Below are 20,269 nucleotides of genomic sequence, written 5' to 3'. Positions count from 1 at the left end.
TTCTTTCATCGGTCGATGCTTTGGATCAACGGCCAGGCGATGCTCCACGACTTCCGTGTCAACCCCTGGCATGTCTGCTGGAACCCAAGTGAAAACATCCATATTTCTTCATAGAAAATCAATGAGACGCGTCCGTACCTCCTCCTCCAGGTTGGAGCCAATCATCGCTACATGCTCCGTGTTCCCGTCATTCAAAGGGATTGGTACCAGATCTTCAATTGGGGCACCCCTCTCTTCGGTGAGGTCATTGCGAGCATCCAATCCATCAACGGGACAGGGGTCAGATTGATCGCTTCTTTGCAAGGCTATGCTGTAGCAGTGCCTGACCAGGGCTTGGTCTCCCCGGACCTCTCCGATCCCCTGGCTGGTGGAAAATTTCAACTTCAAATGGTAGGTTGACATGACGACTCGGAGAGCATTGAGGCCAGGTCGGCCGAGGATTGCATTGTAGGCTGACGACGCCTTCACCACCAAGAAATTCACTAGAGCCTTGGATTGCCTTGGATATCGACCTGCGACCACAGTCAAAGTTATCATTCCTTCCGTCGGAACAGCGTCACCGGTAAACCCTACCAGAGGGGAGCTAATCGGTCTCAAATGGCCGTCAAGGATGGACATTCTTGAAAAGGCATCGTAGAACAAGATGTTGGCCGAGCTTCCATTGTCGACGAGAATGCGACGGACGTCGTAATTTGCTATATTCATGGAAACTACGACCGCATCGTTATGAGGGAATTGGACTCCCTGGGCATCTTCTTCAGTGAAGGTTATGGGCTCTTCAGTCTTTTGCCGCTTGGAGGGTATGGCCGGTACGTTGGTTGCTTCCTGCCGGGATCCTCCCGAGATGGTGTTGGCGAAATCCGTCGGAGGCCAATTGTCCGACCACTCCATGCCGGCGACCATTGCCGGAGGATGCAGGGCCCAGGAAACCAGAGGTGGGACCGGGGCCCAAGATATGGCTGCGAAGACCGTGGGTAGCTGTGCGGATGCTTCGCGAGAAGACATCGGGCGAGGACCCAGTGCGGGAAAGGAGGAGCGGGTGTCGGAGAAGATGACCGGAGGCGGCCCCGTTGAGCACTCCTTTAAGAACAAGGATACTGCGAAGGTTCAGACCCTTCCTCTAGCACCAATCCTGTTGGTGCAAAAATCTGCTTGCGCCGGAGAAGATGGAGTCGAGGGAGTCGCGGTCGCCGTCGGGACCTGCAAAAGAAGTCTAAATCGGAGGTGGGGTTGCTTCGGCAAGACCCTCCGACGCTCAAGTCGGTTCTCTGCCTCAACAAGAATGGAGTGCTCGAATGGAAATTTTAGCAGAGTTTCTAGGTAAAAATGAGAGCTTATAGAATAACGTATCTGGGGTTCCCCTTTTATAGATGGGGGGGCAACAAATTGATAGTGACGCCTGTAACCGTCTGGTCGTGGGTCGTCCAGAGTCAGGAGAAATTTATTGCGGAGGGTAGTGGAGCGGGATCGTGGCTATCACCGTGGCTCACCATGTGGAATCAGTTATGGGGAGTGGAGCGGCATCCGCTATCGTGACTCGTCAGGGAGTGGTGGAATCGCACAGAATCCGCCGCAGGGAGTGGAGCAGAATCATGACCGTTAATACGGCCTGTCAGGGAGTAATGGAGCTACGCAGGGTCCGCCGCAGGGAGTGGAGCAGAATCATGGCCGTTAATACGGCCTGTCAGGGGGTCCAGACTTGTCGGTCGAAGTTCGATTGGAGTCGGTAGCGAGGTTCGGTACCCGTAGGAGTTTGGGCGAGGTCTTTCCGCAGTCAGAATAGAAGATGGAGTCTGACTCTCGTAGAATTCCGGACGCAGTCTACTTGCAGTTGGGGTCGTAGGCGGAGTCCGGCTCCCGTAGGAGTCCGGGCGAAGTCTTCCTGCAATTAAAATCAAAGGCGAAGTCCGGCTCCTATAGGAGTCCAGACAAGGCTTACCAGCAGTTGAAGTTGAGGATGGAGCCCGACTCCCGTAGGGATCCGGGCGGAGTCTACCTTGCAGTAGAAGTTGTGGACGGAGCCCGGCTCCCGTAGGAGTCCGAGCGGAGTCTTCCTTGCAGTAGAAGTCAGGTGCGAAGTCTGGCTCCCGTAGGAGTCTGGACGGAGCTTACCAGTAGTTGAAGTTGGTGACGGAGCCCGGCTTCCGTAGGAGTCCGGGCGGAGTCTTCCTTGCAGTAGAAGTTGTGGACGAAGCCCAGCTCCCGTAGGAGTCCGGACGGAGTCTTCCTTGCAGTAGAAGTTGTGGACGGAGCCCGGCTCCCGTAGAAGTCCAGGCAGAGCCTTCCTGCAATTGAAATCAAAGGCGAAGTTTGGCTCCTGTAGGAGTCCGGACAAGGCTTACCAGCAGTTGAAGCTGAGGACGGAGCCCGGCTCCCGTAGGGGTCCGGGCGGAGTCTACCTTGCCGTAGAAGTTGTGGACGGAGCCCGGCTCCCGTAGGAGTCCGAGCGGAGTCTTCCTTGCAGTAGAAGTCAGGTGCGAAGTCCGGCTCCCGTAGGAGTCTGGACGGAGCTTACCAGTAGTTGAAGTTGGTGACGGAGCCCGGCTCCCGTAGGAGTCCGGGTGGAGTCTTCCTTGCAGTAGAAGTTGTGGACGGAGCCCGGCTCCCGTAGGAGTCCGGGCGGAGTCTTCCTTGCAGTAGAAGTTGTGGATGGAGCCCGGCTCCCGTAGGAGTCCGGGCGGAGCCTTCCTGCAATTGAAATCAAAGGCGAAGTTCGGCTCCCGTAAGAGTCCGGACAAGGCTTACCAGCAGTTGAAGTTGGTGACGGAGCCCGGCTCTCGTAGGAGTCCGGGCGGAGTCTTCCTTGCAGTAGAAGTTGTGGACAGAGCCCGGCTCCCGTAGGAGTCCGGACGGAGTCTTTCTTGCAGTAGAAGTCAGGTGCGAAGTCCGGTTCCCGTAGGAGTCCGGACGAAGCTTACCAGCAGTTAAAGTTGGTGATGGAGCCTGGCTCCCGTAGGAGTCCGGGCGGAGTCTTCCTTGCAGTAAAAGTTATGGACGGAGCCCGGCTCCCGTAGGAGTCTAGGCGGAGTCTTCCTTGCAGTAGAAGTTGTGGATGGAGCTCGGCTCCCGTAGGAGTCCGGGCGGAGCCTTCCTGCAATTGAAATCAAAGGCGAAGTTCGGCTCCCATAAGAATCCAGACGAAGCTTACCAGCAGTTGAAGTTGGTGACGGAGCCCAGCTCTCGTAGGAGTTCGGGCGGAGCGACGGGAGTTCACCAACAGTAGTCGAAAGTCGAAAGAGACTTGCGAGGGTCGATCCCGCCAAGAACTTCGGCCGAGGGTATTTTATACCCAACAGAAGTCTTGAGAATATCATTTTCAATTAGAAGGATGTCGTCCACATATAATATAAGGAATGTGACAACCCTCCCACTGACCTTCTTAAACATGCACAGTTCCTTCTCATTCTTGATGAAATCAAATGATTTTATCATATCATTGAATCGAATATTCCAACTCTGAGATGTTTGCTTTAATCCATAGACAGACCTTTGTAGCCTACAGACCTTATGATCCCCATCACTGGAAGTAAAACCCAGAGGCTGCTCCATATAGATATCTTCTTTAAGATATCTTTTCAAGAAGATAATTTTCACATCCATCTGTCATATATCATAGTCATGAGCTACTGCAACAGCAAGCAGTATCCGAATGAATTTTAGCTTGGCTACTGGTGAAAAAGTATCCTGATAATCAACACCTTTACGCTGACTATAATCTTTAGCCACAAGCTTAGCTTTAAAGATCTCCACTTTTTCATCCAAACCGATCTTTTTCTTAAAGATCTATTTACATCTAATAGAAACTATTCCTGTTGGTATATCTACTAAGGTCTAGACCTGATTAGTATGTATTGAGTTAATCTCTAACCTCATCGCTTCCAACCATTTTTTGAAGTTGATGTCTAACATCACCTCATCATAGATTTTAAGATCATCAACCAAGTCATATCACCCATGAGGAATATTTTCTCTATATCATCTGTCAGCATACCTATGTATCTTTCAGGAGGACGCATGATCCTACTGGATCTATAAGGTGGAACGGGTTCCACAGCTCTATGACTTGTTGCTCCTCAGAGACACTCTCTTTGAGTTAAATTTTTCTCCTACTATCTCTATCCTAGATAAAATCTCTTTTCAAGAATATGGCATGCCGGCTCACAATCACATTGTGATCCTCCAAGAGATAAAAATAGTACTCCAAAGACTCTTTTGGATATCCTATAAAATGAGCTTTCATAGACCTAGCCTCTAACTTATCCATCTGTTGCTGTTTGACATAGGCCAGATATCTCCAAGTTCTGAGGTAATCAAAATTTGACTTCTTACCATACCATATCTCATATAGTGTGATAGGAATGGATTTAGAGAAAATCCTATTAATTAAGTAATTGACGGTCATTAAAGCGTATCTCCAAAGAAATAAAGAGAGATTGATGAAACTCATCATGGATCGAACCATATCCAATAGGATTTGATTTCTCCATTCTGAAATCTTGTTGAGCTAAGACGTCCCAAGTAGAGTCCATTGAGAAACTATATCATTTTTTTTTTGAGATAATCAAAAAATTCTCTACTCATGTATTCTCCTTCTCAATCTGATCGAAATATCTTAAGTGATTTTTTAGTTTGCTTCTCTACCTCACATCTAAATTTTTTGAATTTTTTAAAGGCTTCAGATTTATGTCTCATAAGAAATATGTATCCATACCATAAAAAATCATTGATAAAAGTGATGAAATAAAGATAACCTCCTCTAGTCGATATATCAAATGGGCTGCACTCATCAGTATATACCAAAGCCAGTACCTCAGTGATCCTTTCTTCGTGTCCTATAAAGGGTAGCTTGATCATCTTTTTGTGAAGGTAGGATTCACAGACTGAAAATGACTCATCCGAGAATGAGTCTAAAAGATCATCTTTCACCAGTCTGTTGATCCTTTCTTCTCTGATATGACCTAGCCTAAGGTGCCATATGTACTTTAGGTTAACCTCATTTTTAGATCTCTTAGATCCAACAACACATAGTTTGCTCGAATAAATTAACTGATTCATCTACATCAATATGCAAATGGTAGAGACTATTGATTAAGTGACCACATGCAACTATTTTATTTTCAAAATAAATAAGATTATGATCCTTATTAAAACTAATTTCATAATCATTCTGTACTAAGCATGAAATAGAAATCAAATTTTTGCTTGCATTAGGCATATAATAACAATTCCTTAGTTCAAGATAAAAATCAGATAGTAGTCGAAGAGGATAGATTCCTATGGCCATAGCAGCAACTCTTGTTCTGTTGCCTACTCGTAGGGCCATCTCTCTTAACCTTAACCTTCTATATTCCTTAAGATCCTGCATTAAAGTACATAAGCATATACTACAACCAGAGTCTATTATCCAACTGGTAGTAGAAGAAATTATTAGGTTAGTCTCAATCATGAACAGATCTGACATACCTTCTAAAGATGTGTCCCTTGAACCTTTCAAGATCCCCATCGGTATTTTCATATCTAAGATACAACCTAGCTTTTTAGAACTCAAAATATCTTTCAACTCCCTTAGCTAATCCCTACAGTTGGCTACTAGCAATTGGTTGATTTCTAAGATACAGGATAGATTATTAGAGGCGGATAATTTTCTATAGAGAAAAGAAGTTTCTAGTTAGACTTTTGTAATTGATTTTAGTTTATTTTAGAGAATTTATTTTAAAAACAAACTTAGCTCTCACTATTTTTTTGGAGCTTTCATTATTTCTTCGGATCCCAACACTCCTCAGGTTGGGAAGCAAAAACTCCTTCGCGAGTAAGATTCTTAGTGGGTACTGCGGTCCCACCGATTGGCACACCACCTCATCTGACAGATCTTGATGAATATATCAACCAATGAGTGGATAACTTTTATCTAATACTTCTCAAATAAATTACAGCAAACTTAGTCTCTAAGTCCTGTGACCTTACCTGACAGATCTTGGCCTAATTCTTTAGTTAAGTCAAACCCACCATTGAGTGTGAGTAAAGCCGTCATTGGACCCTCACCTAACAAATCTTGGGCCCAACCCCATCTCCACTCCGCTACAAATAGAGTGGTTGCTTCTCCTCTATGCAACTGAACCACTATATTCAGTCGAGAACAGTCAACATCGGAGAGTGCACAGTACTCTGCAATGGTGGAAGACCCTCGACTTAATATTATTAAAAAGATTTTTAATTTAAATATCTTTAATCCTAATTAGTCATAACTGTTATGACTAATCCTAAGGGTGCGGGCTAGCTCGAATCACCAAGCAATCATGTCAAGACTAATCAATCAAATTGATCAGAAAAGTGTAAGATCGGTGGGGGTCCCCCATTGCTTTTCTTAGATACCAATTAATTGATCAGGTCAGTGAACGAAATCAATTAAATAACTATCTCTCTTTAGGTCAAATCAAATCACTTTTTTTAGATACTAATAGGTTAATCAATTTTGAATAGATTAGCTTGTGTAACTCAGGCTCGAGCCATTGAGTCAAATCAAGTCTTTAAGTTAATCGATCCAATATGAGGCAGTTAATCGATGTGACCAATCTACAACTATTGGAATTGATCTTGAGCACTCTTGACCTAATTCTAATCAACTCTTGATTGGGTTGGATCAACCAATCATCTCGATTGAGTCCCACCATGTATTAATCAATTATCAAAAAGAAATCAAATTACTAGACCTAATTAAACCATCCAAACCCAAACCCTCATATTTTATGCTTAAGATTAAGATCTTAAATCCTCAATTTTAGATTTTAATCTTAATTTTAGATCTTTAATTTATAATTTCAGATCTTTAATTAAATGTGTTATGAACATGAAGTAGTTTAGATGTCGAAACTACTTTCAGATTTAAACTAACAATCTATGTATCTCATACATAATCATAAAATTTGATCTAAATATGATCAAATATATCACATATATTCATCAAAAATTAGATCTAATTACATACATCTTATGTATCTTCAAATCTATATCTGATACAATTTTCAAATCTAATAAACTACATCTCTTGCAATTTTCAGATCTAATAAACATGCATCTCATGCAAATTTCAGATCATGCATCTCATGCAATCTTAGATTTAACAACATACATCTCATGCATATTAAAACAAATTATGTATCTCATACATAACTAAATAAATTTTAGATTTATTAACACGCATCTCATGCATCATAAAATAAATTATTTTCGTGGTTCTTCTTCTAGATTCATTCTACCATAGTCCTTTATGGCAGGATGGCTTTTACTATAAATTTTGAAAGAGTACTAATCTACTAATAATTACACATATCATATATGCATATCCAGATTATGTAAGTGAAATAAAAATTTGATCTAGATTAAATATTTTAATCTATCTAATATGCATGAAATAGATTTAATCTACATGCAACACAATAGATTACATATTTTTAAAATACTAAAATTTAAATCAGATTTAAATAAAATTAAAAAATTGAAGATCCGATCTTCATACCTTTGCACAGGTTAATGATCTCTGCTGCTGATGATCGTGATAAATCGATGAGGTTCTTGTAAAGCCACACACGTATCTGATCTCTATGAATATCTATACGAAGTCTTCAATCTAATCAGAGGCTCTTGATTTCATCGGAGTGCTAGCTCCCTTACAAAAGTCGTCTCCTGATAATTAATTCTGATTTCTTCTTCAGATCTCTTAGACTCTCTGAGATCTCTGAAGAGGAATAGGAGGAAGAATAGGAGAGAAAGAAGATATAGAGGAGGAAGAAGAAGATCCTTAAGAAAATCTTTTTCTCTATTCTTTTTCTCTCTTTCCAAAATCTTAGATGAAACCCTAGGACCCTCCATGCACAAAACCTCACACCCTATGAAAGCCCATGCACTCTCTTATTTTGCTCATGCCAAGATGGTTTTCATGGTGAAATATGGTTTCTCATGGTGAATTCCTTCTATTGTTGCATAAAAGAAAACCTCTTTTATGGTAGGTGCCCAAGGAGTTTTAGATAGGGCTGAAGTATTATCTCATAAGACTTAAATTCCAAACCTCTTTTGAATTCAAACCCATCTTTATCTAGATCAAAGAGCATGCAATAAGGGACGGTGAGAAGGTTTTAGCATGGAGTTTTCAGGCTAAATCAAAGAGGGGGTGCAAGGGTTGTCATGTGTTTATTTGGGGTGGCAAAGGAGATAAAGTCCCATTCAATTGGGACTTCTCAATGGCACTCTATTAAACTCTAATCTAATTAGGAGTTGGTTGCATCTAATTTAAAGAAGGATTCCTTGTCTAAATAAGAACCCAAAATCCTCTTGGTTAAATCCTAATTCAATTAGGAATTAGGTCAAACCCAAATCCTAATTAAATAAGAAATTGATCTCCCTTGAGATTGGATTATGAGACTTGATCTAATTAAATCCAAATCAATCTAAATTGAATTCAATCAAATTAGACTTGACCCTAGCCCCATTGCTCAATCAAATTGAGTCAATTAGCAATCTAATTGCTAATTAATCCTCCTACAGCTCACTAACTCTTAATGAATTATTTTATTACAACTCTTCCACTGGATTAATCATCAATCATATTGACGATTCGATCCAATAATGATTCACAATCGCTAATCAATCATCTGATCGGACAAAGATCTCTTTTATATATGATCTCATAGATTTTATTTTATCTGATAGTGAGATATACTATGATCTCTATCACAATATCATCAAAAATTTTTTTGATGGGTTGAAACAATTCTAACTCTGTCCATCAAAGGATATCGATCATCAAGATGATGCTCGACGAGTCTCACAATCCACCAGTGATACCTAGCAGTATGTAGTGGCAATCAGAAGAATGAAATATTGAACTTCTAGATAGTTATTGTGTAGTTCAATTTTTCTATCATGAGTCCTGACAAAACGTAGGTCAAAGATAACTCATCAAATCATTTATCCATCATATATCCGATTCAATCGACGTGAGTCTATGTAAAATCTTATGAAAACTCCTTTCCATCATTCACCTACCATGATCATGGATTTTAGGACTCAGACTCATGAACTGCATAGGACCTCTTCCTATCTATCAGGATCAATAAATTCCATCTTGGTGCACACCTTATTTCTACAATGGACTTACTGTAGCCAACATACACCTCAAGATTCTAAATGGCTGGGTAACCAAGTATTGGTGTAATTAAACTCAGCAACTCCACTGTAAACAATCGAGGCACCATAGGTCAAAAAATTATCTACACCACTACAACTTTGAACAAGTCACTGACAAGTGGGTAGCCATCCTAGTGACTTCTCATGTTGGTCACGTTCAGTACCCTTGATCTCAATCAAGCATCTGCACTCTCACTCCAGTATCTCCATATTATCGACTCGAGACTCATCTACCTATAAAGAAAAATGATCCGTGCATCGATCTATCTAGATCAATCACCATCTCTGTGACGATCTATCGATCGAAAGTATTTAAGAATTAATCACTAATGACACGTACCTCAAATTTTCAGCTCTTGAGAATAGTGTCATCATCCGTTAATTTCTCAGACGATTCATGGACATAATTTAAACATAATATGAATGAAAAATAATTTAAATTTTATTTATTTTAAAATTTTAATTATAAAATTATGTTCCTAGAATGTGTACATGTGTTAGCCAATCTAGGGCATACATCTAACACCCCCTTCATGGACATACGTGTAATAAAAGAAGGAAGAGAGAGGGTGTGGCCAAGGTGTTGGCACCCTGTCTAGGCTTCTCTCTCCTCCCTCTCCTCCTTATCTTCTTATCCAGATAGGATTCAAGATTTGAATTTGATTCAAATTCTTGTAACCTAAATTTGATTCAAATCCTTGTAACCTAAATTTGATTCAGATTTATCTCATGGAAGGATAAGGATTTGAGGTCTATAAATAGGACCCTAAGAGAGGATGCCTTAAGCAATTGATGAGATCCATCTAGTCTCTCTCCCTTTGCCGCCCCACTTTCTTCTTCTTCTCCTTGCTGCCCACATAGAAGGACCCCTTCCTTCTTATTGCTGCCCAAGAGGGAAGCTCTCTTTCTTCTTCTAGTTCATCATCCTCTTCCTCTTTCTTGAGAAGAAAAGAAGAAGAAATCAGATTTGATTTGAAAGGTGAAATATCTGCAAGGGAGCTAGTATCTTGGTGATCTTTGGAGCCTCCTGATCAAGACCCATAGAGGCCGAATGCTTATGCGGCTCTAAGAAACCTCAAAAGATATCCACCTTTTTTAAATTGTGGTGAAGATCTACCCGCATAAAGGTAAAATTTTAGATTTTAATAGAACAGATCTAAATCTTGTTAATGTAATGATTCTTGGGTATGAAATATGATTTTTATACATGTTTATTAGATTAAATCTAATTAGATTTAAATTATTTAAATTTGAAATTATTTTTTGCTGTGCACATAAATAAAAGTTTTGAAATTCACCATACATAAAAATCGCCATTAGATGGCATTTCCTTCATTATCATCACAAATTGTGTGCATTGATGACATAGCTAGGTCAATATAAAATGCTAAAGACTAAAGAATACTATTATGAACTTAGTCAAAATAAAAGAATATTGTTATGAAATAGTTCTTTGCAAAAATGATATAAACTCATCTAAAAGTTAGATGCTCACTGCAATCACAACAATCAATTGATTGACATGGTACATTGAATGCTGATATTGTATTGTTTTCCCTAAAAGCTTTTGAGATCTGAACAAATATTGCTTTCTATATTAAGCAAAAAAAAGGAAAATCACACCATGTACAATCATTTCGGTGGCTCAAAATTGCAATCTAATGCTATACATATGTTTTAGACAACAATATCTATGCTGGGCTCTTAAAGTTTATTTTCCCATTTATCTTTCAATTCTTGAATTATAATTGTTTCATTTGTCGATAGAAAAGTTCACAAGCAATGTTGTAAGGATCATAACAATTTTAAAATTCTAGCATTAAATTAAAATTTGAAAGGGTGGGAGGTGGCAGTAGAGGAGAGACAAGGAATGAGAAGACAATGAGGGATTTGGAAGAAGGGGAGAGGCCCGGGAGTTGGGAAGGGGGAGGCAAACGAGGGGCATGGGGAGAGGGTTTTAGGTAGGAGCAAGATGGTGGAAAAAGGATTTTTTTTTTTCATTTAACTTGGTTTTGTTCCACATTAGTTCCACATTGTTGTTATTTTTCATGCCGCCCAGGGAAAATGCGTATAAACTTGCAAAGGGCTACATTCTTTTCTAAGCATAGTAAGCTATGGAATGATCTACCATAAAAAAAAAATATGACCAAGGTTTATTTTGAAATATGAAATATCATTCTCCATGCTAAGATGGTGGAAGAAGGATCTTTTTTTTTTTTTTCCATTTAACTTGGTTTTGTTCCACATTGTTGTAATTTTTCATGTCACCCAGGGAAAAAACTTATAGACTTGCAAAGGGCTAAATTCTTTTCTAAGCATGGTAAACTATGAAATGGTCTACCATAAAAAGGAAATATGACCAAGGTTTATTTTGAAATATCATTCTCCATGCTAAAGATACTTTCGCACAGATGGCAATGGTGTTTATCATGTTCCTGAAACTTACAGATGTGCAAAGTAGAATGATTATTTTGAAAACACAAGTAGGACAAAATGTTTGTGATAGCTTTCATAAAACAGTTGTGTATTATATTAGCAGCTTGATTTAGCTCCTTGGCTGGAAATTCTCGGGTAAATCCTTTCAAATTAAAATTTGACTGCAAAAAGTTTATTGCCCTATGTCCATCTCATGTTGGTAACCCAAAAAGGTTATGCGCTTCATGGCCCTAAATTTCATAGCGTAAGCACTAATTTCTTAAATTCAGTTAATACTACATTTTTCAAAACAAAGTAGAGAGAGAGAGACTCTTAAAATGCACCACAAGGAACCATGTTACCATGGAATCCATTAGTTAATTATGATGATAGTTCTAAAATAATTGATACACGAATTCTCCCTTCTTCCACGTTGATTTTTATTTTTAATAGTGGAATCCCCGACATACATCTCAAAAACGCATATTAGACTGCCCCAATCCTTGAACATGGTGAAGGATACGGTAAAATTTTCATTCTGGTAAGTTATGCCCGTCAGTGATCCGAGTCTTTCCTGGTCATACTTTGCAACACAAACCAAGAAATTACCCCACCGCAATCTTGTCTTGGCCAGAACACTATACCAGGGGACCGAGGTCATAACTTGACAACATATATGACACGATGATCATACATTGGTAAGGGCGTGGACTACTGAACATGAGAAAGAAAGAATTTGCTTGCTTCTATTTTCATCCCACCATACCGTTTACCTCTCACTTAATCTTCTTCTACTTCAATTAACCTTCCATACACCCATTTCCTCTTACTTTTAGTCACAAATGTTGTGGAGCCCTCACATTCGTTTAATTCTGAAGTTCTCAATTCTTCTCTACTAGCTGTAAATTTGTCGTAGCTGACAGATCCATTTACCGTCAATTGATCCACTTGCAAATTATTTACTTCCAATTCGTTTCTCACATATCTAGACTGAGATGAAAGATCTCCACAGATTACATCAGAGGAATTCTCTGTGCACTTTTCTGCCGTCAAGGGCTCCCTGCCATTCAGTGCATTCTGCAGAGTGAATTTTTTAAAATCAAAATCTCTGTGATTACTGTCACCTGAAGTGAGGAGATGCATGCCATTCACAAGTCGCTCATCCAAGAACTCATCATGGCTTTGAGTTCTTTGATTAATATGCAAATTTTCTGTTGGTCCACCAGAACTAAAAGATGCATCATCTCCAACATCCTGTGATGTCAACTGTCCATTCTCTATTTTTTCCATGGAACGTGTTGCCTCAGCAATCAGCTTCCTGGTTTCCAAAAGCGAAGCTTGTGCGAGAGGGCTTTTTAGTGCAGCCAGCTCAAGAGCCTTTGCAGCCTTCTCTGCTTCAGCAATTAATAACCTGAAATCCAATTAAGAGACTATGGTCACACAAATGAAGATGATCACCATCATATTAAATACAAGCATAAAATTTATGATAGCCAAACAGAAGTTTTTTCTTGGTCTAATAGCCAAACAGAAGTTCAAAACAAGTTGCAAGATATTGTTCAACTAAATAGTAGCATATTAGCAGCACAGTATGTTGCAATAACTTTTCTGTATTTAAGAGCTACTAAATATACTAGTATTTTGCATGTAATACGCACGTGCAACATACTGTGCAATTATTAGAGTTTTCTTTATAAAATAGATTGTATAGCCCCAGATATATGTATCACAAGTAAATATAGAGAACTTACTTTGCCCTGTTCACGGCTTTTCTCTTTTTTGCCTCTATAGCTACCCTTTGTGCTCTAATTCTTTTTATCATCTCCAACTTGGATCTCGCCATTGGGTCTTTGTATGGAATCGAGGTTCTCTTTCTCTTTGATATTGTTTTCTGGATACTTTTTAACTCACTTTTAATGCTTTTAGCCTCTGTAAGTTTCTTTTCCACAGAATCCATTTTCAAGGGAGTTTTGCCGGTCGGTCTTCTCCTTCGTTTTCTTTCAGCTCCCATGGCTGTAGCATGATACTTAGCCAGTGCAGTGCATACTCGGTCACGATATTCCTAATAGAAAGGGAGAAAAAATCATGGAAAACTAAATAAGCATACAAAACAATCAAAGATGGAAAAGCAGGGAACCATAAATGCTCCCTCCTCTGATAGATGTTAACTCATTGGCATGTACATCTCTAAACATTGTCAAAAGAGAGCTTGACGTAAGGATTGTGCATCTATGCAGGAGGAAGCCTATATAACAACTCCTTGATAATGATGCAAATAAACCCCACCAGTCTGAAGGCATGCACTTACAGGATCTGCCCACTTTGCAGAAATGGCGTCTGATATCTTTCTACGCTGCTCAGGTGATTTAGGTGCTCTCTTGCTCCCTTTTGGCCTAGGCATCATTTTTCTCTTCTCAACACTCTCCAGCCACTCCTGTTTCAGTTGTTCATCCAAGATTTTGTATGAATCCCACTGCAGCTCATCTTCACCAGCATAACCCTTCCTAGCTGCTTCTGCAATCATATTCCGCCATTCAACAAAGCAGCTCTCCTGCAAGATCAACTTCTTACGTCGCCGCCGCCAACCTTGCCTCACACCAGCTCCAATTTTAATCCTTGTCTCCTCACTATATAATTACGAAAAAAATGCTTAAAGAGACATGCTATCTGACGCTTAGAAAAGTTTAATTAAAACCAGGTCAAATACAAAATGGATTCAAGATAGTGGTTAAAGAAATTAGGTGATCAGGATATAGGGCATCTAGCAAACGTTGGCCCTGCTAGGTAGATGTAAATTTTCAGAAAGTTATTGAACTTCAGTGCTGGTAGCAAACATTTTGTGTTGATAATTAAAATTAACATGTTCATGAAGTATATCAGAAAGATCAGCAAGTTCATGTAGTACAATCAATTAGTTTTATCATGTGAATTTAAAACTCCTTCAAAAGTTGCAACCAAGATAGAAGTTGAAAGCATTAAAAGAGAGAGAACTTCACAAAATCCAAGAATTAAAATAAAAGACATACTACTAAGACAAAGTTGGAAAGGAGATTATCTAGTGAGTGGCAATGGGACAATAACTGCAAGCCTTAACAATCCTACCTCACCATTTATCACTATTGAGGACTACATGTTCTGAAAGAAAGCTTCGGAAAATATTTAGTGATAACTTAATAATCTTCATAAAAAGTCATTGCCTTGTTCTCTAGTTTCTTTAAAAAACAATTATACCCTCTTCCAAGTGTCTCTAACTTACCAACAGGTACACAGCCTTTTTTTGCAGGCTAGCCATATTCTCTCAAACGACTATTTATTAATTCTATGCTCTAAAGAAGCAAGAGCTACAACTCCATCACTGTACGCACTTTGACCCCTTATTTCCCAAGGGTTAAGTTTACATCAATTATACCATATCTACAATGCAAATAGTGTTGACAGGATATCGGAATACTATTAAGTTGTTAACGTCTTTGCTTTGTCTATCAGCCATATTAAGGTTTATTAGCAACAGCACAAAACAATACATGTATATTGTACAGATTTATATTGGCCACTACATTGTGTTACAGGCTTCTATCCTACTTTTCTTTAAACTTACCAATTTGAACTTTGAACATTTGTCCTCTATGAGGGCATTTGATATAGGATGATCCATCCAAGATCAAGGGTGATATGAGGGGAGGTGATGAAATCACCATATTTGATTGCAACATGGTGATCCTATATAGCAGTTATTTCAAATCATCCCCACTCTTCAAATTATCCCCCAAACCAGTGATGAGATACCCATCCTCGAGGTCGGAAATCCAAGATCACCCTCAGACAGTGATCTTAGACTAAAATATAAAGATAAAAATCTCTCTCAATCTAGTAAAAAAATTAATATATCAATATACCATTGATATGTTGTATCAATATTATATATTATATTATATTATATTTGATATTATATATTATATTTATAATATATATTACATGATAATAAATTATTAATCATATTATGAGTTTTAGGTTAGAGTAAAAATATCTTATTGTACTTTATATTTATATAATAAAATATTTAATATATTACTTCAATTTGTCTTATTTTTCTAATCAAAATAAATATTCATATTAATAAATAATATATTAGAAGTATAAATAAAAATAATATTTCTATACCAATAATTAATATATTTTTATAGGATCCATGATTTATAGGACTAATGAAGGGAAGCGTGGCGGTTTCATGCATGTATATTTAAAATTTTACAGCGGAACATATATAGATTAAACAATTTAATCTACAATGCATACATAGATCAAATCTAAAACTACCCCCCAGGATGTATGACATGAACTAATATGCATGTATGTAAATCTCAAATCTAAAAGTCAGCAAACATAAATCATATCTATATTATATTAGATCATATCTAAATTATAAATTGAGTTCAAAACTCAATACTTGAGCGCGGATAGCAAATCACCGCATCCGAAATCTGTGGTAGTTGGCTTTTCATGATGCTCAGCAGTCGCACACGCATCCGACCTTTACAGATATCCATATGAAGTCCTTGTGTTGATCAGTCTCTCCCGAAGTACTAGCTCACGAAGACACCTTTTGTTGGCTGATCTAAGAGAAACATGAAGAAGATAAAAAATAAGAAGACTCTCCTTTTCTTCTTAGATCCACGCATTAAATCTCTACGATAGAGATCAAGAGAAGATCCCCTCTCTTCTTACGCACAAGAAAGAACCTTTCTCTTTTCCTTTTACACATTTAAGAAGAACTTTTCTTTTCTGATTTTTCATAATAAAAATCAGATCTAATCTGATTTCTCATGCAGAAAATAATATGGATTTTCATACCCTAGAAAAACCAAAAAGAAATACCCAAGAGAAGAACTGTTCTTCTCTTTTCTTCTCCCTTTTCTCCTTGATATAGAACCTTAGGAACCCCCAAACACCCAACCAAATTTTTCTGGTATTTCTTCTCTAAGTTTTCATGTTAAAAATCAAATCCAATCTGATTTTCGTACTAGAGAAAAATAAAGAAAAAAATCAGAGAAAAGAACTTCTCCAAAGCTACATACTAGAAAGAAGACCTTTCTTCTTCCTTTTCTTTCTCTCATTGGGAAGAAACTTTCTTCTCTAATTTTCTGCTATAAAACCAGCAAGAGGGCCTCTCTTTGATGCCTTAGAACCAGCAGCAAACTCTCACAAAAATTTCTTCAAAAGGGATTGGAGAAGAGGCTTAGGCATGTGGGATTTGAGACACCGTGTGGGATTTTAGGCGACAGAGTGAGAGGGGAGGGGTGCCTTCTTTTCATGCGATCACAAAAGCGGGGGCGGCACTTCTTTGGGGCATGGGTTATTCACAGTGAAAGGAGTGAGGCATGAAGAATAAATAGGCACATGGGGTTTTGCATGGTTGAGTTGGTTAAGTCCTATTCCAAATAGGACTCATGATTCTTGGTCAAACTCTAACTAATTTTAGGACCAATCCTAATCAATTTAGAAATTAGTTATAACAAACTAACTAATTAGATCCTAGCCCAATTAGGAAACCAATTAGACCCTAATCCAATTAGAGAATTAGTTAGATTAAAACCCCATCAATCCAGGAATTGATTCTTCTCATCTTTATTGGATATCAAGGAAGCTTTTGATAATAGAGCTTGATCCAATCAAGCCTATTATCCATTAAGGTTTGATCCAATCAAATCTAAATCAAATTAAATTGAATCCTATTCAACTCAAAATTTGATTTGTATCCCTAAAATCAATTAGAACAAATCCTGTTATCCATTAGGACTGGATCCAATCAATCCAAAGTAAACCTAATTGAATCCAATTCAATTAGATTTGATCCAATCCTCATTACTCAATCAAATTGAGCCAATTAACAATCATATTGTTAATTATTTTTTTCTCTAATTTACCAACCATTAGTAAATAATTTATTGCAACCTTTGCATAGGGTTAATCATTAATCACATTGATAATTAGACCCTTCAACGATTCATAATCGTTGATCAATCATTTGATCAGATAGATACTTCTATGTGTGTGACCCCATAGGTTCGAACCTAAGCCGATAGCACAAGAACAATTCCTTTACTAATCAATGTAATCATCTAACAATGGAATCTGATATCCGGATAGGCCGAATGTATGCTCAGCAACACTCTAGAACCTACATGGATATAATTATCATATAATTCATCCCTTTGACTCTCAATGCTCAAGAACGACTTAGGATTAAGCTGTCTACCCTAGATCAGTGGTCCACATTGTCTTAACCTCAAAAATTTTGTGACTTTTCACTAAGACTACTCTGATCAAAGTTTTGCTGAATTGAAACATAACGATGCATCATCTCCAATTTTACTTGGAGCAGTCAATCCCATCTTGACTCACACTCAGACTTCACAAGTACTTTACTATACCCAAAAATCTTCCATCATCGAATTAGAAATTCGGATAGTCCAGCATCAAAGTACAGCAAGTTGCTTGCAAATCACCAAAATAGTCTCAGGTCAGAGGAATACTTATACCCATATCCCATCAGAGCAACCCTTGACAGCAAAGTACTCCAAAGTTGGTCACGCTCCGTGAAATATACTCCTACATTTCACCCGTATGCCATACCCGTGTCACCACACGCCTTGATTAAGAAGACAACCAATTAATATGGCACACAGCAACCTACACTCGATACAATTATCGTCTTTGTAACAATTGTATCATTTGATCGCAAGGAAGATTTAAGAACTACATGATAAATCCTCCTATATCATTTTTGAAAATAGATCTAAGGACTTCATGATAACACAAGTTCTTTTTAGAAAGATGTTTTTCTTATGATGAATCTGTCAGATAACATTTATCAATTTATAATTCATATACATGTATGGAGCATAATCATCTACAACCTAGATTGATTTTAGGACATATTTTCCAACAACTCTCACTTAGACTAAAGTCAATCAGATCGATATCAAATATCCATCTTCCATTTGTGATCATCGAACTCCTTAGATCTGATTGCTCTAGTCAATGGGTCGGCCGAATTCTCCTTTTAGTCGATCTTCCTAAGGTCAACTTTACCTCAATCTTTTCAGATAAGGTGTTTGCAATGCAGAAAATGTTTGGTTCTCAGATGGAACATCAGTTCTTCAGCTTAAGCTATGGCTCCAATACTGCTGTCAATACAAAAGGACTGGACCATCAACGAAGGTACCACTCCAAGCTCGCTAATGAACTTCCATAACCAAATAACTTCTTCACCAGCATCAAATGCCGCAAAAAACTCTGTATCACAAATAAAATTAGCTACTAAATATTGCATGAAACCTTTTCAGTATGTCGCTCCTCTTTTTAGGGTAAAAACATAACCTGACATATTTTTGTCATTTCGATCCAACTAGAAATTGAAATCTATAGTCCACAAGTTTTAAGTCAAATTCTCCACAAATGAACTACTTATCCTTAGTATTTCACAAATACTTAAGGATGGTTCTCATGACCTTCCAATCTTTATAGAGAACAGAGATGACAATCCAGCTTTTATTCTCTGCAATATAGAGATGTTATTCTCGATTAAAAAAATTTCATCCCAAACAACATAAAGAATACTATTACAGAATTATTAGCCTATTTGTACATATAGGATTCTACTTCGTTCTCAATGAAGCCATACATTCAAAACATATGTTCCAATTCCGAGAAGCTTAATTCAATCCGAATGGACTTGAGAATTGTCAAAAAAAAATGTCTCGTCATAGTCAACACTATAACTTTGATGAAATTCCTTGATAATCAGACAGATTAATAGGTCTCCACCTTTCCATCTGTGCCTCAGCTCCAGGAGGACTCCGCCCGGACTCCTACGGGAACCGGGCTCCGATCGCAACATCAACTTCAGGAGGACTCCGACCGGACTCCTACGGGAGTCGGGCTCCGTCCACGACTCCAACCTCAAGGGGAACTCCGCCCGGACTCCTACGGGAGCCGGGCTCCGTCCTCAACATCAACTGCCGGTAAGCCTTGTTCGGACTCCTACGGAAGCCGGACTTCGCCTTTGACTTTAATTGCAGGAAGACTCCGCCCGGACTCCTACGGGAGCCGGGCTTCGTCCTCGACTCCAATGGATACAGACAGACTTCGTCCAGACTCCTACGGGAGCCGGACTCCGCCGACAACTTCAACCGCAAGTAGACTACGCCCGAACTCCTACGGGAGCCGAGCTCCGTCCTCAACATCAACGGCCGGTAAGCCTTGTCCGGAATCCTACGGGAGCCGGACTTCGCCTTTGACTTTAATTGCAGGAAGACTCCGCCCGGACTCCTACGGGAGCCGGGCTTCGTCCTCGACTCCAACGGCTGCAGACAGACTTCGTCCGGACTCCTACGGGAGCCGGACTCCGCCGACAACTTCAACCGCAAGTAGACTCTGCCCGAACTCCTACGGGAGCCGGGCTCCGTCCTCAACATCAACTACCGGTAAGCCTTGTCCGGACTCCTATGGGAGCCGGACTTCGCCTTTGACTTTAATTGCAGGAAGACTCCGCCCGGACACCTACGGGAGCCGGACTTCGTCCTCGACTCCAACGGCTGCAGACAGACTTCGTCCGGACTCCTACGGGAGCCAGACTCCGCCGACAACTTCAACCGCAAGTAGACTCCGC

At 39.3% G+C, this 20,269-nt stretch overlaps 1 protein-coding gene across 20 annotated transcripts in view; it reads right to left on the bottom strand.

The window, feature by feature from the left end:
* Positions 1–11,937: 11,937 nt before the first annotated feature.
* The window catches only part of LOC105057907 (uncharacterized), a 95,311-nt gene continuing 86,979 nt past the window's right edge, over positions 11,938–20,269 (bottom strand). For all 20 annotated transcript variants that reach the window (XM_073248982.1, XM_073248988.1, XM_073248985.1 and 17 more), the window contains 3 exons: positions 13,907–14,225; positions 13,350–13,660; positions 11,938–13,009 (listed from right to left, as the gene is read on the bottom strand). In XM_073248982.1, coding sequence (XP_073105083.1) covers positions 12,379–13,009; positions 13,350–13,660; positions 13,907–14,225 — 1,261 coding nt within the window. In that variant the 3' untranslated portion in view covers positions 11,938–12,378. The remainder of the gene's footprint in view (positions 13,010–13,349; positions 13,661–13,906; positions 14,226–20,269) is intronic.

This window comes from Elaeis guineensis, chromosome 15, assembly GCF_000442705.2.
Source record: "Elaeis guineensis isolate ETL-2024a chromosome 15, EG11, whole genome shotgun sequence".
NCBI classification, from domain to species: Eukaryota; Viridiplantae; Streptophyta; class Magnoliopsida; order Arecales; family Arecaceae; genus Elaeis; species Elaeis guineensis.
Note: the sequence above shows the minus strand (reverse complement) of the source record. Positions and strands in the feature narration are given on the sequence as shown.